This window comes from Gastrolobium bilobum, unplaced genomic scaffold (assembly GCF_033153095.1).
Source record: "Gastrolobium bilobum isolate Gb01-03AN ecotype WA unplaced genomic scaffold, APGP_CSIRO_Gbil_v1 utg31796, whole genome shotgun sequence".
Lineage (NCBI taxonomy): Eukaryota > Viridiplantae > Streptophyta > Magnoliopsida > Fabales > Fabaceae > Gastrolobium > Gastrolobium bilobum.
Genome location: NW_026898399.1, coordinates 19,181 through 41,861, shown reverse-complemented (window position 1 = coordinate 41,861; position 22,681 = coordinate 19,181). Strand labels below are relative to the sequence as shown.

The following is a 22,681-nucleotide window of genomic DNA, read 5'->3' as shown; positions in this document are numbered from 1 at the left end:
GTAAAAACCAAACACTGCAGAAAAAGAGTATAGATTCCTACACAATAGCTCTACATTCCTCTCGAATAAAAATTTATACCCTTAGCTTGCTTCGAGTGACTAGCTTCTTTTAAAGATTATTTTACAAAAAGAAAACCAAAGTATCAATATTTGTAATCTCAAATAGAAGGTAGCAAGCTAATTAAAATCATTATATAATACAAGTTACGGGTATACCATGATGATAATTCATGATAATTACAATCCTGATACATAATTATAATACCACTATAATATTAACCAAAATTATTAATGCAATTTACACAATCTAAATGATAATTTATGATAATTATAAAAAATTAATATTTCAGTGGTACATGAATTGTGCCAATAAGTTGCAACATGTATGCAACTCGTGACATTGTAAACTCATCCTAATAATCATGGTACACATCATGAATGTTACTTATAATTGTCTGTTTATGAAAATATAAATTACCACGTTACAATGTCAATGTTGTTTCTGATTAACAAAAATTTTGCTTCATATCATCCCTGGGCCAATCACTGGTAAAATGGAATACACAAAAGCCATTGCTAAACAGTCACAAGTTTCACAGAAATCAGCAATAGATCAAATCCTAAGAATCCTATGATATGGCCAAAATACAGGTGTTCCAAGCAAAATAAAACTAAACAGTACAGCCTTGGAAAGTTCGAAGGAGGAAAAAACCTATACGACCAAATAAGAAAACGAAAGATACAAGAGAGTAAGAAAAAATACAAGTGCTTAATGAGCTCAGTGGCTTGTGGATGTTTTCTTAAAATCAATCTTGTCTACCTTAACCTCTCCATCAATAAGTTCATATACATAGACCACAACACGCAGACCATCAATGTCCATAAGGACAAAACTTGGGTTGACGTCATAAGTGATGCTGCTGTAGGCCCCTGTTGCAGAACCTGGATTTATAACCACACCACCCTCGTGTTTGTAAGCTGTAAACTGATGGGTATGACCTGTGACAAGGATGTCTACATCAAGCTGCCTCTGTAGCATTGCAAGTGAGTCTAGGTCTCCCCATGGAATAACCTTCACAAACATTAAGAACATGTCATCATCATATAGCAACACATAACAAAGCAGAGTTTTCAGTTTCTACAAAACAGAACCAACAACAGTTTCGTAAAATATCCAATCATTGGTGAAAGAAGATTGAATAGAAAAAAAGTTGCAGCCGGAACAATAAAATAAAAAAAAGGAAAACTGCACCCGTTAATAAAATGTGGAAACATCATCGGGAAGATGGTAAAGAGACAATAATAGCACCCATACAAGTGCAACCTAAAGTGACAGAATGACTAAAATCATTCAGCTCAGTTTGAAGCTGTTGGAAGGTAATCTATGGTAATAACTTTGTCATTTCTACCCCAAACCACAATTTTTTTACTGTTGCCTAAAATTATATACCCTTTGATCCCAAAACCCAAAATGCAGCACCCTGTAACTGCCAAGAAAATCCTACACTGTTAATATCTAAAAATCTAAAAATGAAACGGGGAAAACAATGTCAGTCAAAATAAAATCAGACCTGATGACCATGGCATAGTCCCAGCTTAAATTGGCCAATGGTTAGTGTTTTAGTCTCTGGATATCTTGTCTCTTCATCATACTCACCACGAGTTATATGCAAGTCAGGACAAAGAGTCTTTAAGTAGTCATGAACTTCCTGAACATAAATGACTTAAAAATTAGTATAGAAATTCAATCATTACAAACTCATCTAACTCCATACCATACAAGTTAATGCGAATAAAATACGAATCATATATAAAAATTGAACTATAATGAATGTGCTGAATTAATTTTAGTAGTTGCAGAAGATAACTGATGCAATACGCCTGCGCGGGCCCGGGGGGTGGGGGGGTGGTATAGCGCTTGAACAGAAGTTGGGCTAGAGTAATGTGAACAGTACCCATGCTAACGAAGGCAGAACTTAAAACAATAGGTAATAATAATTTAGCCCCTTTGTTGTCATCAATAACACTATCACTGGTCTCAAGGGAGGTGGCCAACCAGATAAGAAAATAACACTTTTTGGTTAGAAAAAAAGGAAAACATATATAATGTTTCATAATATCAACAAGAAAGGAAAGGCAGGGAAGCCAATGAACACTCTTTAAAACAGATTTTTGGAAATGTGGAATGATGCATGTTACACAAAAGACAAGGAGCATCCCACCAGGCCCCAACATGGATTTGACACTGGCCACAGGAACCATTACAAAACCCTCCATTCAGGTGCCCAGGATTATCCAATTTTAGTAGTTCAATAGTCATCAATTTTCTACATAAGAAATTAAGAAGCATGGACAATGGCAAACACATGGGACAAAACACACACACTATGACAAAACACAATTTGATGTCTCCTACACCTAAATGTTCTAGTATACCCTTACATTGTAAAGAGAATTAACCTTTCCTAATTAACTGAAATCCTACAACTACAAAGATTTTAAGAGGAAAATATTTCGTTTTACAGAAAAAAAGAAGCCAAGATAAAAAATTCAGACTTTCACACCCCTGTCCTTTGTCCTCTCATATAGAAGTTGAAAAATAAAGTAAAGGCAACTGATTGTATTCCAACATAGCATGGCAACAGTAAGACTGCATCGGCAATACTTATTTTAATAAGATGGACATACCTTAATACATAAATTTCCAGTACAAATGATGTGCTGGATTTTACCAGGGACAAGCATGGATTTGAACTTTGCAGGAAGATCAGGTGCCCGGTGGGGTATGTGCAAATCCCCCAGGGCCAAGACTAGCACCATCCTCAACAATCAAAAACTGAAAGTTGATTTAGGGAACCTGCAGAAACAAAGTATTCCCATAAAACAAAGTAACAGTAACTAAATGCTAAAAGAATTTATCCGACACAAGGTGAATACAAATACATGAACAAGATACACAGTACCATGTGCTGTAATCAGATAGCAGTTAGTGGTCAACATATAAAATGCTTAGAGAAGAGAATGAAAATTTTAATCCGATGATAAACTTTGTGAGAAGTTATCTAATAAAAACTTATTCTATGGTGTACGATTAACTTTAATTAAGAATAGTATTAATTGACCCCTCCTCCATATATATACACCCTTCTAAAAATCTTAGCATTTCTGCTCACAACCGTTGTCTTGCTTGAAATGAAAAAAAGGAATCTGACATTTGGCATGCCTTTCTTGGTTGGATACCGCAACCCAATTGGTGATTTCTGACAAGTCTATTAATTTTATTTTTATAGCAAGAAGCTGAACCTCAGAGATGAAATGAAAAATGTTTACTAAAATCTCGCACAACAGTCTATTTGAGCAATTTTCTATTCGCCTACGAATATGAAATCCCGTATTTCACATTTACAAGCCAATCTTTGTTTATGCAGCTGTCTCATTTTGGCCCTTACTTCTAGTTTATTTTGTCACCAAGAGGAGGAGAAATGCTAGCAACACTTTCTTTGACAATCTTTTTTAAGCCTTTCTCAATTATTGGGTGAAATCTCGTGTTGGTCCTACTAATAGAGAGTGAGCCTAGGTTATTTAGTGGGGCCAATATGGGATTTAACTCAAAAATAGAAAGATCATTGAAAAGAAAGTGTCAAAGAATGTGTTGCTAGCATTTCTTATGTATAAGCTTTGAACCACCTAATACGAATGCATTACCGATGCCCCTCACTACCCTGCCGGTGCCTTAACGTGAGCATGGCATGTTCAAAGACATATTTAAAAAAGTCACCCCCTTTAACACAATTACTGAACTAACTTATGCTCCTCCAAGTCCATAAAGGTGTTTTTTACTTTTTTCTTTGTACTCTCATAGGTTTGAGCATTGATGAGACATATTAGTTATTACTTGTTAATTATTGTTTAATTCTTTTTGTTAGATTTATCAAGAAACTCTGTGATCCAAGCTAAAACTCAAAAAAATAAAAAAATAAAAAAATTATAATAATAAAAAAATGAATAGGCACATGAGTAATAAGCTTAGAAACGCCATCTTAAGTTGAGTGTTTGGGATTGAAAAAAGCGAAAAAAATGCATCAGAGGCATGAGATCCCTAGCCAACTCCTTTCCTGGAATCCACGCACGGGGCATTTAACAATTTGAACCCTTAAAACACGAAATTTTAAAATAAAAATTAAATTAAGAATATACAAGTTCGTTTCTTCAAAGATCCCAAGCATTCCTTGCCATTCGAAACGTAGTATTTAACAGAGACAAGGCTAATTTTTCCACTAAAATATAATTAATCACTGTAATACAAAATATATAAGATGAAGAAGAACAACAACAAAGAATAATTGAAACACAGGAGAGAGAGAGAGAGAGAGAACCTGAGGAGGAGAGGAGGAGGTTTGTAACGAAACGCCACCTTCGTGAACGGTGAGATCGTAGACTGGGACTTCACCGAAGCTGGCCGGTAGAATAAAAAAAATGAACCCAAAACCAAAGACCGTGCGTGACTGCACCAAAACGCATCAATTTCATTACATAATTATATTATTATTATTATGAGAAATGATTTATTATTTCAAAGGACATAAAATTTTATGTTTGGTAGCTTTTTACATTTTTCTCTTCCATAAAATTAGAAAATAAATAAAAAAGTATTGTGAAAAAGAAACAAGATAAAAAAATTAATAAATAGAGTAAATATCCTTTAGAGTCCCTAGCAAATTTTACGGTGCCCACTTTAGTCCTTAGCAATAAAAAAGGTCATTCGTGATCCTTGTAATATTCAAACTAGGCCCACATGAGTCCTTCCGTCAGTGAAGCTTCAACGACGTCAATAATGTTGTTTACTTGTAACATTACTAATTTGAGTCACAACCCACGTAGGATGAGTAACGACATCGTTGATAACATTCACATCTTCTGAGTCACATCCTTTTTCTCTCTCACTGCTCCTACCTAAGCAAAAAAAAAAAATGGCGTCGTTGCAGCACACCACAACTTCACTTCAATCCAAACACATCCACTCCACGCAAATCCCCAGAAACATCCTCACCCAGAAACCAATCCTCAACCTCTCATTTTCCAGCACCATATTCCCTTCCCTCAAGTTGAAATTCAGTGTCGACTTGTGGGTATAAATATAACAACAAGCAACAAATTAAAAGAATCGATATAAGAAATAAATTAGCATGTATATATGGTTGGATGCAAATGCAACCTATATTGATAACTCTCGAGTCAGAAAGATATGGACTTCCATTCCTATTTGTATGGGCAGGCGTTCCAGCAAAATTGCTGGTAGAAAGGTAACTCTTTCACTTCAACTTTGAGTTGCTTCGATGTTGTTAGACTGGGTATGCATGCCATCTATTTGATGAAAATACTTCACGCATGTTTTCTTTCAAAGATTCTACTCCAAATTTTCATATTTACCACAACTACAGGAAGCCCAAGATGCAAAGAAAGCAAAACTACACTCAAGGAATAAGCCACATCCCTTTTAGTTTCCAAGACAAACAAAAACTACATAGGGGGAGAGGTAACAAATTGCCTGGAAACACTGAATATGTCTTTTCCAGCAAAAAGAGTGGTCCACTCTCGTAAGTCAGAAGTTGTTGAAGTTTCCTTAGCCATGCCAACATTTTGCAATCCAGTCATGCATGAATTGGCCATCCTATTATTGCCAGAACTGTTTTTTAACAATGATGAGAGTCCTACTCCTACCCACAATCCACCTGATTTGGAAGATGAAGGTCAATCCAAACTCCAATCTATACCAGTGTAGTCAAATTTTGGCATTAAGCCTCTAGTATTCCAATCCACATGTGAATTCGCGCTGAATGTTCTTGCTGCATTTTGATGTCCAGAAAATAGTTCAAGAGATGGTGGAACTGTGAGTGCAGGTGAAGAAGATGCAATCATACTCCATGAACCATGATGTTGAGAAGGAATTGTATGAGATGGTGAAGATGTCCCATTGGCTTATAGAAACCTTCCACCCCAGTTGATGAGGAGTCTATAGGTTCAAAGACATAGGAATGTTCTTTCTAAGGAGCTTGACAAAATTGCTCCAAGCAATTTGTACTTACACTTCCTATGGTGTGAGTCTGTAGTAACTTCTCATTTGACCTTATGTTTTCAATAGAGGAATACTATTTTCATACCAACCTGTTGTCCCTGAAGGTAAGGAATTCATAGAAATCAGAGAATTTTGTTTGGTATTTGTGAATTGTGTATGCTGCATCATGATTACTAGCTCCCTTCCTACTACTTGTTGAATCATTCTTCTTTCATTCCTAAGGGCACTAGGTTGGGCCCCTACTTTAAGAAATGGAGACAATGATTGCATGGACTGTGCCATAGTTAACATAGTAGAAGGGTTTGATTCTGTAACACCCCATCTTTTCTCTGTCAGTTCATTTGAGTTAAGAGACTGTAGATTCTTGGTTCTAGGTTCTGGGAACATAGAATCAGCACCACCTACCTTGGAATTGTTGAAGTCATTTTCATTAACTCTCCTGCATTGAAACTGAAGCTACTGGAAATCCTTGAGATCTCATCAAACTATTATTTTGAGCAGAATCTTCAGACCTTAACTGGGTCACAAAAGATTCCTGCTTCCAAGATTTAAAGGTATTTTCTTCCTTTTGAAGATCACCTTCACATGCAACAACTACTTTCTCAACCTCTTGCTTTGAACAATTGTACTTCACCTCCATAGCAGATATCTGAGCAAGCTCTTCACTTAGGTCAATTTTCAAGTTACCCTCACTTACAATTTTAGTAGTATCCTTGGTATATGGTTCTTCTTCACTTCCTTCAAACAGTCAAGATACTGATTCCTCCAGTTTTCCATCATTTAACATTAAAGCCAATGTTGCTCTCTCATAAGAGAACCCTATTGCCACTAGCTGTTGTGCAAGTGCTTCTAACTTTCACAAAGAATGCAAAGATGCAAAGAAAACAAAACTCCACTCAAGAAAATTTGTCCCAAGGACATTATCATTCACAGGTGGTTGACAGGAACTGGCCAGGACTAAGCAACAATTTGTGGGCTAGTAGCCAGAGGTCGACTGGTGTGCCTTTTATTTCCAATTTGAAGAATTTTAATCTGTGGCAATCAAGTCAAATGTTACTCATAGAATGTGTTACATTGTTTAATATAAACAGAATTTTTTCTTTAGGTTGGAAATTTATTTTTTCATTTCTTATATTTATCATTGTGGAAATAGTGTCAGGAATGACAATCTCCAAACACAAACCCCAATTTGCACCTATACCCAAACGATTCAGTTCATATTTTGGGCATCCAAGGTTTTCATGTTTGGTTTCCAGAACTCTGGAACCCTATTCTTCTTTCTCTACTCTAAGGAAAGCTAGGCTCTTTGTGGTGGCGTTGGTTGCATAAGGGATTAACATAGAAGAATTTATGGAGCCACAAAACGATGACGTTTTTGGGGAGGAAGAAGAAGAGAATAAGCTGGGGAGACCTTGTGACTAGCCAAAATGACGTTATATTTTGTCCATGGTGGATTGTGACTAAGCGACTTAACGTTCCACGTGAGCAATGTTAGTAACGACATTAGAGCTCAACTAACAGAAGGACTAACATGGGCCTAGTTTGAATATTACAGGACCACGAATGACCTTTTTTATTGCTAGGGACTAAAGTGGGCACCGTGAAATTTGTTAGGGACCCAAAAAGGTATTTACTCTAACAAATATATATCAAAATATAATCACTTCACTTGAAATAACATGAAATAGTATCTTTTAAGCGATTAATGTTTCGGAGTAGATAATTTTATTTTTTACACACACATGAAAATATGTAGGCTCGTTCATATGAAGATAAAAAAGAGGACTGGCCCGACATACATTTATGTGTCTATAAGAGATAAAATTATCTCATAAACATGAGAAACACTAATCCCATATTTTTATATGATAAACTTTTTTTATATTATTAAAAGTTTAGTGTTTTTCATGTTGTAGAAGATAAATTTATCTCTACAAACACATAAAAGTGTGTGGGGCCCATGTGAGAAAAATAAAGAAAAGAGAAAACATGGTCTCATATATTTTTATGTATGTGTAGGAGATAAATTTATATCTTATAATATGAGAAAAATAAATTATATTATTAAGTAATGTGTTAGATGTCAAGTTAAGGAGCACTTTTTCAATACTTAAGGAGTAGGTGCTCCCTTTGAAAATGGAAAAAAAGAGAATATAGAAGAAAATAACTATAAAGATAGGAATAATATAAATGTATTATTTTTTCCTTCTATGTATCTATGTACCAAAAACACTATCCAAGTTAAGGCTATATTATCTTTTCATGAAAAAAGAAGCAGGATATAAGTGTGCATGATATACAAAAAAGTTTTTTAATCTTATTTTTAATTTTATAAAAAATATTATCTTATTTTCACTATTTTTGTTTTAAAATATATAATAAATGAAGGGAAAAATGTGTGTCATTTTAAAGGATGTAAAGTTGTGTCATTTTAAGAGAGAGAAAAAGATATATAAAGGAGGAGAGAGAGTTGATAAAAAAATAAAGGTGTGGGTCCCACTTCTTTGTGAGAGTGAAATGATATAAGTCGTGTCATTTAAAAAGATAAACATTTTTCCCATAAATGAAATACAACGTTCTTTTTATTGTTTTCGTAGAATTTTTTAAAAAGCAAAGTAAAAAGTGGAACCCATGTTATACTTTGTATGTAAATGAAAGAATTTCTCTCTCCAAACGTGAATGCTTATGAAAATATACACAACATATACACATATAACATAATAATCGTACGGATGAAGCTTTTATACATCTTGATATTCTGACTCTGTATGTTGTCAAACGAGGGCTTTGTTCTGGATCGATCACATAAATCCAATTCTTCGGCCAACCACTAAGGCGAAATAAATATTTATCTATGAATGACAAAACATAAGATGTATCTAAAAGTCACCATAATCACCTAAGTTAATAATTTTTTTTTTTTTTTTTAAGGCAGATATTGACATGTTAAAATTTTCCCACCCACTACTTAAAAAAGTCAATTTTTTCGACAGAAATTTTCATTTTTGGTATGATTTCCTGCATACGAGTATTTCAATTAACAATAGTATTATACTTACATATATATTTGTATAGTTGTTAGTCATACATCCATTTCATGAAAGAAGAGATAGAAATAACTCAGACTTTAAGGTCTGTTTGAAATTTATTTCAAAAAATAGTTTTTTAATTTCAAAAAAATATATATTTTTTTCGGTAAATAAAAAAAATTCTGTTTAATAAGGCCTGCTTCGTAAACAAATTTTTTAAAAATTGTAATTATTTTTTATTTTTAGAATAAATTTAGAGAATATATCTGAGTTATTTTTAATTATATTTTGATATTTAACTTTCAAAACATAAAAATATAGAAAATACATATTTCTTTAGTTATTTTATAAAATAGTTTTAAGAAGAAAAAAAAAATCAGAACAATCAAACATATCCTAAAATTTCTGCCCTTTCCTTTCTGGTTTCTCTTCTTTTTTCCTTTGGTTCATTTTGTAATTTCGTCTTTCTTGTCCTTTGGTCTTTAAGCCCTATACATTTGCTAAGAAAAAACGAAAAACAAAATAAAATGAATGTTTAAAAGATGGAAAAAAAATATCTAATATTACTTTGAATAACTTTTCCACCAAAACGATGTCGTTTTGGAGTTAAAATTTTAAAAAAATTAAAATGATAAAAACTATTATAACTATGAAATAAATTAAAATTGCAAATACACCATAATTTTTGTTCCAAAATAATGTCGTTTTGGTGAATACTAGACAAAAGCAACTTTAAAAAAAATGAACCCTTAAAAGGAACAATATTGTTGTGGTTCGGGAGCAAAAAAGACTTGGTGAGGCGGAGGTGAGAGAAAAAGAGAAAAAGTTGAGAAGAGGTGAGAGAAGAGAGAGAAATTTTTTTTTATCCATGTGTCAATTTTTTATTGGAAGGATCATGGCGGTCTTGGAGCATATTAAAAAATTCCCCTTAAAAGATTTAAGTATGTTCAATTATTATTTAATGATTATTGACAAGGATTTGCAAAAAGTGTGTTAAAAACTTATTTGTATCCTCACAAAAAAAAACTTATTTGTATAACTAACAATTCTTAAGTAACAACTAATTTGTGGGATTAGTGTTTATGTTTTAGAAGATAATTCTATCTTCTACACACACATAAAAGTGTATGAAACCAATGTTATTTTTTTCTTTCTTTTTTTCTTTATATGGCCCCACATGAGCCCACACATTTTTATGTATATGTAAGAAATAAAATTACTTTCTACAATATGAAAAGCATTAATCCCTTCATTTATATATATGAAATTTACTATGCTCAAATAAACTGTAAGAAAAAAAGTTGACATTTTTTTTTTAGAAACTGATCCTAATTACCTCTTTGAGGCGAATCAGAACTCCCGGTATCCCCACGGGTTCGACTCTTTGAGTCGTCTATGAGAGTAATCCAGAGTTCGGATGCGAGTCCAAGGATTACGGTACTTATGCCCCTCCCCAGATGGTATTGATGGGATTCAAACCGAGGTCATCTCCCATCACTTAGTCCCCATGCTACCAAGTACCAACTGAGCCACCACGATAAAATTGACATTATTTAAGCCATGGGTCCGCAGTCCGAAATGAATTCAGACAATACATTGTTCTAAATTGGACGGCTGGACATCATTAATTGAAACTTATCACACATCAATTTCAATTTTATCCCTGATAATTTTAAAAATTTCATAATTTTTTTATGGACTAATTCAAAGTTTGGAGCGAATTTGAAGACTTTAAATTCTTTTAAAAATATATTAAAAAGAATTGAATACATATTCTCATTTCTATCTACTCAGTTCTTATATACTAACTGAACTATCAGTATTTTTTTTTAACTTAAAATGAGTGAAAAACTCGACATAGTCAAGATCATGAATATTATTCTGTTTATTTTTGTGAACTATTATTCTGTCTTTTATTTACAATGAGTGTATCTGATTGGAATTTTTTTTTTAATCCCTTTACAATCGCACAATTAATTCTTAAGAAATAAAGATAATAAATCACTTTTAACTTTTAAGGAATAATTTTAAAAAAATAGAATCCTTTAAAAATCTTTCTAAAAATCTCTCAATACAAAACTTTCATTTAATAATATTTTCATCAAAAGTTTTCAAAATTTTAAATTATCATAGTTATTTAATAATAAATATCTCTCAATCAAATATCATCACACAATAATATTATTTAACTTATATTATAATAAAGGATAAAATTGTCTCATCGTTATAAAAAAAATGAATGAGATCTACTAAAAAGAAAAGAGAAAAAATAAAAATCAATGAACCTTATTCACTTTTTATGTGTTTCATGAAATAAATTCTTCGATACGCGAGAAATAATATTCCCTTGCCTATTTCTCTATGAAAGTATATAATATTAAACAATTATCCCTTCCATTAAAGCGATTATAGCTGCAATTCTCAAAGTGCAAACATCTATTCTTCTTCAATGAAAGTGGTTGGAACAGCAATGCGATCACACGGAAGCAAATGTTTTCGTTACTCTGTTTCGATCTTGTTCTTCTTTGCCTTTCTCGATTGTATTAAGTCATTTCAGTGTCACTTTGGTTTATTTCCTCACGTGAACAAGTAATGTACGCACGCACACCCATGGCAGCCTCAGGTTTTTCATGGAAATGAATTTTCTGGGGTTAAAAAGAAATGGCCTGATCAAGGGAGAAGATCACATTTATATAAATATAAATAATGATTATAATTTTATAACTATATATATTTTTTTTGTATATAAAATTAACTTCATAACTATATATTTTAACATATATTTTCTCTCCTTTTTTTTTTTTACTATTGATCTATTCTTATATAATTATAATTTTCTAAATAATCATATCATATTTTTTTCACACAAAAACGTCCAGATACGGTTCTCCATAATTAAAAGAGAATATTGAATTCATGATGTTGGAAGGGTCTTTCAAAGAGACTTAATTCAACATGTCACGATGAAAAGACCCCAATGAGCAGGATGTTCTGACTAAAATATGCAATAATTGACTCAAAAATCAACGGAAGAATAAAATGTAACTGAGGATGGAGCTTCTTCTTATCATCGGTCTAACAACTGACTTGGAAATGTAGAACAGAAAATATGTCCCATCAGTTACTTGCAGTAGTTTTTGTTTGTTGTGTGGCTCCTATTCGTCAAGTGGAAGAAAAGAAATACAAAACTAGTTCTGATACTAATATAGTAATATTTCTTGACCTCTGATCTAAATTTGGGTCAATAATTGTTTTTTAAGAAAATAAATTGTCATGTAATAATATTCAATTAATGGCATGCAATTACTAAAAGGCTGTTAAAATTCAATTACATCTTATAACCTCTGCCCAAACAATGTGAAAGTTTTCTTATGCACGTAGCCTATAGTTCTAGTAAATTTTAGAGATGTAGTAGGTAAATTTTATGGGTACCAAATACAATAACACCATGATAAATCAAACTCAACAATAAGTGTTTGTTAGTTGTATGAATAAGGAGTTCACACACTTTTATAAGTCGTTTCATCAATAATCATTATATAGATGATGTTCAATTTAAAAACTGAGCTTGTGCCACCTTCGAAGAAATCACTTGCAGAAACTCCAACAGACAATTCAAGGGGAAATGCTTGGAATGTTGTTAGCCTCCAGATGAGACAAACCCATACCAAAGTAGACAATTCAACTACGTAAATTGATCTTGGCATAGGTTGGCCAAAGTAAGCATGCATATCAAGATTCATGAGGCACACACCAGAATTTTAGGTGTCCAGGTGTCCTCCCTGTACTCTTTGAATTCCTATAAATACCACTCACCTATATTCCAAATCTGCACACACAAACAAATTAAGATTACTCGGAGGTAGGTACAAGAGAAAGAAAAAGGAGTGAGAAATGGAGAACTTCCCCGTTATCAACTTGGAGAATCTCAATGGCGAGGAGAGGAAGGCTATCCTCGAGAAAATTAAAGATGCTTGCGAGAACTGGGGATTTTTTGAGGTACCTCAACGAATCTGATAACAAAAGCTTTGTTATATTCGAATATTTTATATTATATCTGCTGATTTGCAACTCAAAATTTTCTCCATATTGTTCATTTTAACTATATTAATCTTGTTACTTTCCTAATTGTAGTTGGTGAATCATGGAATACCCCATGAACTTTTGGATACAGTGGAAAGGTTAACAAAAGAGCATTATAAAAAATGCATGGAGCAGAGGTTCAAAGAGGTAGTGGCATGCAAAGGCTTAGAGGGTGTCCAAGCAGAAGTTAAGGACATGGACTGGGAGAGCACCTTCTTCTTGCGCCATCTCCCAGAGTCCAATATCTCTGAAATCCCTGATCTCAGTGAAGAGTACAGGTCAGAAAGATTGAAAACAAAGAACATACATCACATATGTTGATGGAATATATATATATATATATATACACAGGGGAGGGTTATATTTACAAACTCTTATAAATTACACTATGTTCTCTCGGGAGTACATAGTGTAATTTACAAAAATTTGGTAAAAAAGTTTGTAAACAGATCATTCCCCGTATATATATATATATATAGATTACGTTTACAACTTTTTTTGTTTACAATTCTTATAACCTCAACTATTTATGGCGGGAAGATTGTAACCTAAAAAGATTGTAACCTGACCAATATATATATATGTGTGAAGTTGATGATTTGATGCATGTCAATGTCTAAACAAGACATAGTTTGAACTAGATGTGGTAATGATGCAGGTGGGCAATGAAGGAATTTGCAGAGAGATTAGAGAAACTTGCAGAGGAGCTGCTAGACATGTTATGTGAAAATCTTGGATTAGAGAAAGGATACCTCAAGAAAGCCTTTTGTGGATCGCAGGGTCCAAGTTTTGGCACAAAGGTTGCAAACTACCCTGCGTGCCCGAAACCAGAGCTGGTGAAGGGTCTTCGTGCCCATACGGATGCGGGTGGGATTATCCTTCTCTTGCAAGATGACAAGGTCTGTGGCCTGCAGCTTCTCAAAGATGGCCACTGGGTGGATGTGCCCCCAATGCGCCATTCCATTGTTGTTAACCTTGGTGACCAGCTTGAGGTAATTTCTTTTATTTGACTAATATATATGTCTATAATGCAGAACTCATCTATTGTGGTTATTATTCTTATCCAACATTTTTGGTTATACAGGTAATTACCAATGGGAAATACAAGAGTGTGGAGCATCGTGTGATTGCTCAAACTGATGGGACAAGAATGTCCGTAGCCTCATTCTACAACCCTGGTAGTGATGCTGTTATCTACCCTGCACCAGCATTGTTGGAGGGAAAGGCAGAGGAGATAGACCGAGTATACCCAAAATTTGTGTTTGAGGATTACATGAAGCTCTATGCTACGCTGAAGTTCCAAGCAAAGGAGCCAAGATTTCAAGCAATCAAGGCAGTGAACTCATACTAGTTTAATGCGCATGCTGGATAATGCAGTATCCTAATACAAATAAACAATTGATTCGGTTGTCGTAGTTGGACTCTATCATGTATTTCTGACCATATCTCGTTATATGATTATTACATATATGCAATAATACTATACTGATTTTTTATTTACAATGAGAATATGCACAAACATCTCTGCTTAAACACAAACGTAGAATAACATGAGAGGAAAGCAACATTGAATAAATTAATATATTAAATTAATACAGGAGTGTACAATATATAGAAACACTAATGAGCTTAACTCAGTCTTAGTTCAAATCCTAATGAAATATATTAAGGAAATAGATATTTACAAATAATAAAGATATTCTTTCCAACAATAATAAGGATATGCTTTTCAACATTCCCCCTCAAGCTTGCTTTACTATGGACTCTCCTCTTAGTATCTATGCTCGTTTGGGGTCATCCAAGTCTTATCAAGCTTCAGAAAATAACTCCTCATTTATCATCTCTTTCTAGTTTACATTGTGAGTTGTGTCAGTATAGGAAACATACTCGTAGTACGTTCCCAGTCGTCGAACTTTGTCTCCTTTTTCTTTGGTTCATTATGGTATTTGGGGTCGAGTTATCATCCTTTCTTTGGGGTTTAAGTATTTTGTTACATTTATTGCTGATTATTCTAGATTTACTTGATTTTTTTTAATGAAAAATCGTTCTGAGTTATTTAATATTTTTTAGTTATTTTATAATGAAATCAAAACTCAAATCAAAACTCAGTTTTGTATTCCTATTCGTACTTTTCATAGTGGTAATTTCTGTGAGTATTTATTTCATTAATTTCAACAATTCTTTTCTTCTCATGGCATCCTTCATCAAACATCTTGTCCTCATTCACCTCAACAAAATGGTGTAGCCGAGTGCAAGAATAGTCACCTTGTTGAGACTACTCACGCATTTTTAATTGATGGCAATGTCGCTACAAGTTTTGAGGTGATGTTGTTCTCACTGCATGCTAGTTCATTAATCACATGCCCTCATTTGTTCTTCATCATGGGTACCTCACTATGTTTTGTTTCCTTATCAACCTTTATATTCTTTGACCCCACATGTCTTTAGTTCTACATGTTTTGTTCATCATCTCAGTCCCAACTTGGATAAACTATGCTCTGATATCATGTAAAATAACAAGAGACGAAATTTTTATTGAATAAATTTGTATATCAAATTGATACATAAGTGTACAATATATAGAAACACTAATAGACTTAACCCAGATCTCGTCCAAATCCTAATGAAATAAGTAAATAGATATTTACAAATAATAAAGATATTCTTTCCAACAATAACCAACACCAACAAAAAATCAAAGCAACAAACCAAAAGATTTGCTAAAGCTCATAATGTGATTATTACACTTTCCAACTAAGTGGAAATAAAAATTTTACATCGAAAATATGCAGAAACCTCTCTGCTAAAAACAAAACTCAACAGCAGAAGAAAAATACAACAAATCAAAAGCTTTGTCAAATCTCATAATATGATTAATAAATGAATCTAATAATGGCCACCGGAACCTTACTTAAAATAGCTGTTAGAAGATTAATGTATAGTGGAAACTGTGCTATGGCATAGAAGCACACAGGCAAGCAAGTGGCTACATAAATAGGGAGTATTATGGTCTTGTATTTGTGACTAACGAGAAAAAAATGGTCGCTGCAGAAAGAAACTAACATTGAAGCAATGGATAAGAAAAGAGAACTCAAACCGATAAGAAGTTTCAGTGGCAAATCCCTGCGAAAATCTTCGGCTTGTTTAAGAGAAGCACTTATAGAAAGGAACATTATAAGTCCAGTGACGGAGAAGCAAAGTCCAATTAACGAAGAAATAGCGAATACATCGAATGCAGGCTCACTGTCTAATATAGGCATACCGGTTTGATCATTGGTGCCACCAGGTACGGCGCTGGCTGCGGCAAAGGTAACACCAGCAACAAGCGCAGCCACAACAGAAAAAGATTCCGATGTTCCCTTAAGCCATTCACTACTCTTGTTTATAAGATCTTCATGTGTTTCTGCGAAGATTTCCCCCGCTGTTTTCCCATCTTTATTGCTTCTAAAATAGAAGTGTTCCGGCACAAGGATTTTTATATACTGCTCCAAGGTTAAATAAAATAATCAGCATATGTATATAATATTTTTTTTATATTATTACTTGACTAATCTGGTTGGAGGAGTAGGCCCATATAGCCGCAAAACTCTTCCTATCAAATTTTAACATAATTGCACTCACATGACTTAAACTCAAGACCTGTTAAGCTGGAACAACTGGGTTGATCCACGTGTTTGGTGGTATATATGTATATAATATATGGCTTTAATAGCTTTTATGCTGCTGCAGATCAGAAAATTTGCAGCAACACTTACTTTCAACAGGATCTGGTTCCGGATCCTGAAATTTTTTTTTTTTTTAATTTTAAGATTCGACTCAGTATCTTATGTAAATATATTTGCTACAAGTTTTTTCATCAGCAGTGAGAGCAGAAATGAAGAACCCATAATATATACATTGTTACCTTTAACAATTGTAAAACTAAATTAGGAAAAATTATATATATGTTTTGTATGTACCTGAAACCACTTTATATCCCACATCATTTGAAAGGCAGAACCAGCTATCTGCCCAGGCTTATTGCCGCCTAGTGCATGTGCTGCCAAATGCAACATGGTGTTCTCAGTTTCGTCCACTGCCAGAATTAAGTTATTCCAAATTTCTGGTTTTGTAAACATTTGCATTCTCAAAGCCTCAACAATACGGGGTTGTCTGTTCGCCACTGCGACCAGCAATACATTTTCTTTCTTTGAGTTAGTGTTATGAATTGCACTTGGTATTCGGTATAGAATTTCATTCACCATTTCAACTATGCCATATCTTGCTGCAACCAAAAATGCTGTCTCCTTTAAATCCTTTTTCTCAGTTTCCTTTGCACCATCTTTTTCTGTTTCCTCCTTTGCGTCTCTTCGATTTGGAGTTTCCGTTTTGCCAGCGGATACTGGTTCTTTTACTTCTTTCGACCCCTCCAATCTGCTGGTTTCACCTGCCAGTATCAACTCAAATAAGATAAGGTTCCTCTTCTTAAAACTAAATTGAGCACAAGTCAAATAAGAAGCTTAAAGAAAGAAATTCGTAAAAGAAAGAAATATATAGAATTGGGAATGCATTTATCAAAATTGAAATGAATGAAATACACACGAGCACAAAAGAAATTGGCAATTTGGCACACCCAGCTTTATTTTTTTTTCTTTTAATTTGTCGTTTGGTCTAATTTGATAAGTTTTTGAAAGATATAAGATGAAAATGAAATCTAAAGTTGTACCATAAAAAGGAATTTTTTACTATAATGATTTTAGGTTTAACTATTTAAAAATTTTATATTTGTGCTTTATAATGAAACATAAATTTTTACTTTACATAAATTGATTATTAAAATCATATTAAATAATTACATAAATATTTTCACGAAATTAGCTTAATAAAGACTTCACAATTACTCTTGCTGATATTTTCTAAATGCAAATCATGATCAATATGGTGGTGTGCCCTCATGACAACTAAAGAAAGTTAAAATGAGATACTCTTGTTGTAAAAACAGCAAAAAATTGTAATTTTTTGTTATTATTAAAAAATTTATATACTCATAACAGTTGAAATTTTACTTTTTGTCCTTTAATTTTAATGTTTTTCATTTTTGTCATATAACTATATTGTTTGAATTTCTATCAAATCTTTTCAAAAAAATCACAAAATTAATTTGTCTTATTCTAAAAAAACAAAAATCTGGTTGGACGAACTTATGTCCACGTGGCATGTGTCCATGCGATGTGTCATAGCAGCAAATTCCATTAATATTTTTCACTGTGACAAACTTTTTAGGTTCAAACAAAATTGAGACAAAATGAAAGAATATATTAGGGGTGTTCATCAACCGATACAAACCGATTCAAACCGCGAAAATCGAACCGAAAAACTGATAACCGAAAATCAAAAAATCGGAAACCGAATCGCAAATTTTAATTGGATTGGATCGATTTTCGGATGGGTTGATCCAAACCGATCCAATCCAAACCGATCCAATATATTAATTATCCTTTACCTACTTGTCCTTTCTCCAATCATAGCCAAAAATTTCTAAACTCAAGACCCATTAACTCATCAACTAAACCAAAAAAAAAACTTAGTCACGTCTTATCAACTATAGTATTGTTTACTGATATTTTTTGTATTTCAATTTTTTTTTTACAAAGTCAATATATACAAAAGATGTTATTTGCACAATAATCATGAAACTAATTTTAGGATATTCAAAAAACCGAAAACTGATCCAATGCAAACTGAAAAAAATTGGATTGGATCGGATCGAATTTGAAAAAAATCTGAACCGAATGGATGATTACACGATCAAATCAAAGGAATTGGATCGGATGAGTTTTGCTTCCAAAACTGTCCAATCCAGACCGCGAACACCCCTAGAAAATATAACTGTGAGATGAAAATGGAATTTAGATTAAAATTAAGGATAAAAAATAATTTTTGTCAAAAGCAGTTACGTACCACGTTAGCTCTTAAATGGCAGTGAAAGATAAATCTAAGCTGTGTGTTACGTACGAGTTATTAAAAAATGTTGTTCAGATTCCTAAACCCGAGCGACCAATGGAATGCATTATATAAAGTTATATCGATTTAAGTAACAAAAAGAAATAGATAAAGAATTTGTGAAAGTGGACAAAAAAATATAAAGGTGTGGATCCCACTTCTTTATAAAAGTTAAATGATATAAGTTATGTCATTTATAAAAAAGACAAATATTTTTCTCAATATATATTTTAAGTGTACCTTGTTCCCATTTGTGATATAGATAAACAAAGAACATGTCTTCTTCAACTTCCCTATCAGTTGGTCGGCCCCCGCTTCCCGTGAATGCTGCATAAGGTCTTTTCAATAGTGCATTCAGGAGTTGACCACTCCATTGGTGTTTACTCTTCGTCTTTTTTACCTCCGTTAAAGCTTAAAAAGTATACGATTAAACAAGGAGCATTACATTAATCGTGTTATAACCCATCTTGTAAATTGTAATAGAAAAGTACCAATTAAGCAATTGATCAAGAATTAAACATATAGAACACATACCCACTCCTGAAAGGCCAAAACTATGTACGTATGCAGACTTGATAAAACGATGAAAGGTTGCATAATTTGGTGGAAGAAATCCAACCTCAACATCATCTCCATCTGTCTTGTAATAGTCTTTATCGTTTGATTGGTAATTCTCTGTGTCATGCTCATTCTTTCCCCAATTCACTGACCAAAGAAACTAGTCTTATCAAAAATGGGAAAATAAATTTTGTGTCATGCAATTCTATCAGTGAGAAATAAATTTTAAATAGTATGAGAATCCATTGCACGTACCAGCTAGAGCAGCAACCCTGAACAGAGTGAAATACAATGTATAAAACAATATAGAAAAGAAGTCATATAACGTGGTGTAGTTCTTTGGGAATATCATTTTATCAGATTTTGGAGGGCGTTCCATCTTTCTCAAAGTCGACTTCATCGTTCTCTCAACTTCCAGTGGTTCTACTAGTGTACCTTTGCAAAGAAATAAAAAATATAAAAATAGCATAGATACAATTTATGCAGTCGGTCACATTACCTTTAATTTGATGGTTCATCACTTGGAATGTCCATATTTTTAAATTTAAAATGTTTATATATACGTGAGATTATTGATTGAAACACATTGTTCCTAACAATTTTTCCAAAATGTTACTTCATAAAATCTCATTAATAACACGTGCATATGTGAATGTAGTCGTCTTAGTACGTACTCTGATTATAATAATCACGCACCTTATTTTTTTACCCATATGCTTTTTTTATGAGAGAGAGAGAGAGAGCGAGAGAGAATAAAAAATGAAGAGTAAAATAGGTATTTAAAAAAATATGAAGGGGTGCTTTTAATTGAGGTCTCATTTTATGGAGTTTCTACACATCATATTGTAATCATATATCCAAACAAAACTTAGGTTATGGACAGTATCATTTGACATTAGTGTCAAATTTTGAAATTTAACACTAAATCTTATCCATTGATTTTCTTGAATTGACGGTTATATACCGCAACGACAGGTGTATGGTTATGATTTTTCACATTTAATATTTTCATCTTTTTGTATGGTTATGATTCTCTGCATTTAATACTTTTAAGTATATATATAGCAAGTATTTGATTGTTGTATGTACAACAGTTACAGAAATGTAAACCCCTATATATATATATATATATATATATATATATATATATATATATAGGGGTTTGCATTCATCCTGCAACATGACACACAAAAAATTCCTAAACACACAATATTTTGTGGGGCTCGCATTTTTTGAAGCAAAAAAAATAAAAAAATTAAGGCACGCAAAATGAATCTCTATAACATTACACAATCACTTTTCCTACAACATAACTCTTATAAAACTGATGTATATATTACTTACAACGGTACAGGATTTGCTTCCACCATGAAAGCTTGTTTGCACTTCGGAAGGCCGACGGCCTAGTGGCAAGGACTTTGAGCGGAGTGAATTCCTCTTTATTGGGATGTGTGCTCAGGAAATCATAATAATGCTCTATTATCACTGCCAAATCTGTTAATTTAGTCATTAATGCATTAATAATTTTACAATTACTAAAGAACATAAAGAACTAAATATAAAATAAAGTATCAAGGCAGGATTATTATAAATTATCTATTACATTTATATTTAACAGTTTTAATTTATTAATTATAAGAATTATTATATACAAGTGGATTAACCATTAACATTGAATATAAAATTAATTCCTTTTCTAGGGATATTAATTAACACGTGTTCAAAGTTTTAGCAAGTTCCATTAATTCCGTTTGGGATTTGAACTTTTCTTCACCTTTTTGGAGATGTGGCTCTCAATAATCAAACTTATTATACAGGTCAAATGGTGGGGTTTAGAAAAAATGAAAAAAGATGAATGTGAACTCAAAATGTATAGCAGTAGGAAAGTGTTGGTTGGTTACCGAAATATTCTCTACTGATAGCGCAGTGAAGAATACTATCCCCATTGTTTCGTACAAGATCTTGCAAAGTGATGCTATCTCTTGAAATATCAGAGAGGTATGCAAAGGCTTGTTTTTGCCAATTGATAGCAGCTAGAAAGAGAGGTGTCTCCCCTTGTTCGTTTTTGCGACTCAGCAAATATATCCTCTCGTTATCTGTTCCTATAATGCACCTGCATATTCTCGCGAAACCGCTTGATGCTGCAACGTGCAGAGGTGTATCCCCTCGCTCGTTCTCCATTTCCAGAGCCTTCTTCTTTGCACTTTGTGGGCCCTGCTGCTGCTGCTGCTCCCTCACGGCATCTTCTTCGTCCATTTCTTTCGTCAAAATCGCATGCACAAGATCTTTCACAACATCTTCTTCGTCCAAATGTACCGCCAAATGCAATGCAGTGCCAACGGAATAGTTAATCATTGCAGTGTGAACCTCTGGGAATTTATAGTACAAAGCAATAACCTTATCCCATTTTCCTTCAAATGCATAGTCAACTATATAATCATCGACTTCATCACCTGGTGCAATGTAGGGCAATATTTCGTCGACAGAACTAGGCATCTTAATTAGTCAAAGTGGAAATTGAAGAAGGCTTGAAATGTGGATGTAACTTATATGCATATCATTTTGGTTGCATGCATTTTTATAGCATAGAATAGAATCTGATACTTCACAACACTGTTCCCAATCGTGATCACTTTATCTAGATGACACGGGAAGAATAATTAAATTAGAATGATCTTCAAGGCTGTGAGAATGAAGATAGAAAAATAAAACGTTACTTTGCTTGTTTTCATTCGCTATCATCAGTATCATGTATCTTCCAAGCTGTCATCTTTCTCGCTTTTTCACTGTGACTGAGCAAAACGAGGTTAAAAGAGAAAAAGCAGGTTATGTTTATGTTTCACGTCGCAGCCAATGATTCGGTCCTTGCGTTGCGTGTTACTTAACGTTGCCCTCGATAAAGAGTATGCAAAGTATACGCACCCTAATTCAAAAAAAGGGTTAGGTATGATTC

General features: G+C 33.2%; 3 protein-coding genes and 1 pseudogene across 3 annotated transcripts; 1 reads left to right on the top strand and 3 right to left on the bottom strand.

Moving 5' to 3' along the window:
- Window positions 1-502: 502 nt before the first annotated feature.
- LOC133315748 (vacuolar protein sorting-associated protein 29-like) lies at window positions 503-4,518 on the bottom strand. Its single transcript, XM_061517412.1, has 4 exons — window positions 4,377-4,518; window positions 2,689-2,857; window positions 1,572-1,709; window positions 503-1,072 (listed from the first exon to the last, which is right to left on the bottom strand). The coding sequence occupies exons 2-4, from the start codon at window positions 2,818-2,820 to the stop codon at window positions 779-781; spliced, it is 564 nt and encodes a 187-aa protein (XP_061373396.1). The 5' UTR covers window positions 2,821-2,857; window positions 4,377-4,518; the 3' UTR covers window positions 503-778.
- Window positions 4,519-5,520: 1,002 nt separating this feature from the next.
- LOC133315721 (uncharacterized) lies at window positions 5,521-7,580 on the bottom strand (annotated as a pseudogene).
- Window positions 7,581-12,964: 5,384 nt separating this feature from the next.
- On the top strand, window positions 12,965-14,539 carry LOC133315736 (1-aminocyclopropane-1-carboxylate oxidase-like). The gene is made up of 4 exons (XM_061517397.1): window positions 12,965-13,104; window positions 13,240-13,466; window positions 13,847-14,180; window positions 14,273-14,539. The coding sequence occupies exons 1-4, from the start codon at window positions 13,000-13,002 to the stop codon at window positions 14,537-14,539; spliced, it is 933 nt and encodes a 310-aa protein (XP_061373381.1). The 5' UTR covers window positions 12,965-12,999.
- A 1,522-nt stretch (window positions 14,540-16,061) lies between these two features.
- LOC133315720 (uncharacterized) lies at window positions 16,062-22,224 on the bottom strand. The gene is made up of 8 exons (XM_061517385.1): window positions 21,967-22,224; window positions 21,630-21,921; window positions 21,073-21,222; window positions 19,984-20,163; window positions 19,705-19,875; window positions 19,411-19,581; window positions 17,148-17,614; window positions 16,062-16,670 (listed from the first exon to the last, which is right to left on the bottom strand). The coding sequence occupies exons 1-8, from the start codon at window positions 22,222-22,224 to the stop codon at window positions 16,062-16,064; spliced, it is 2,298 nt and encodes a 765-aa protein (XP_061373369.1).
- Between the last annotated feature and the right edge of the window lie 457 nt (window positions 22,225-22,681).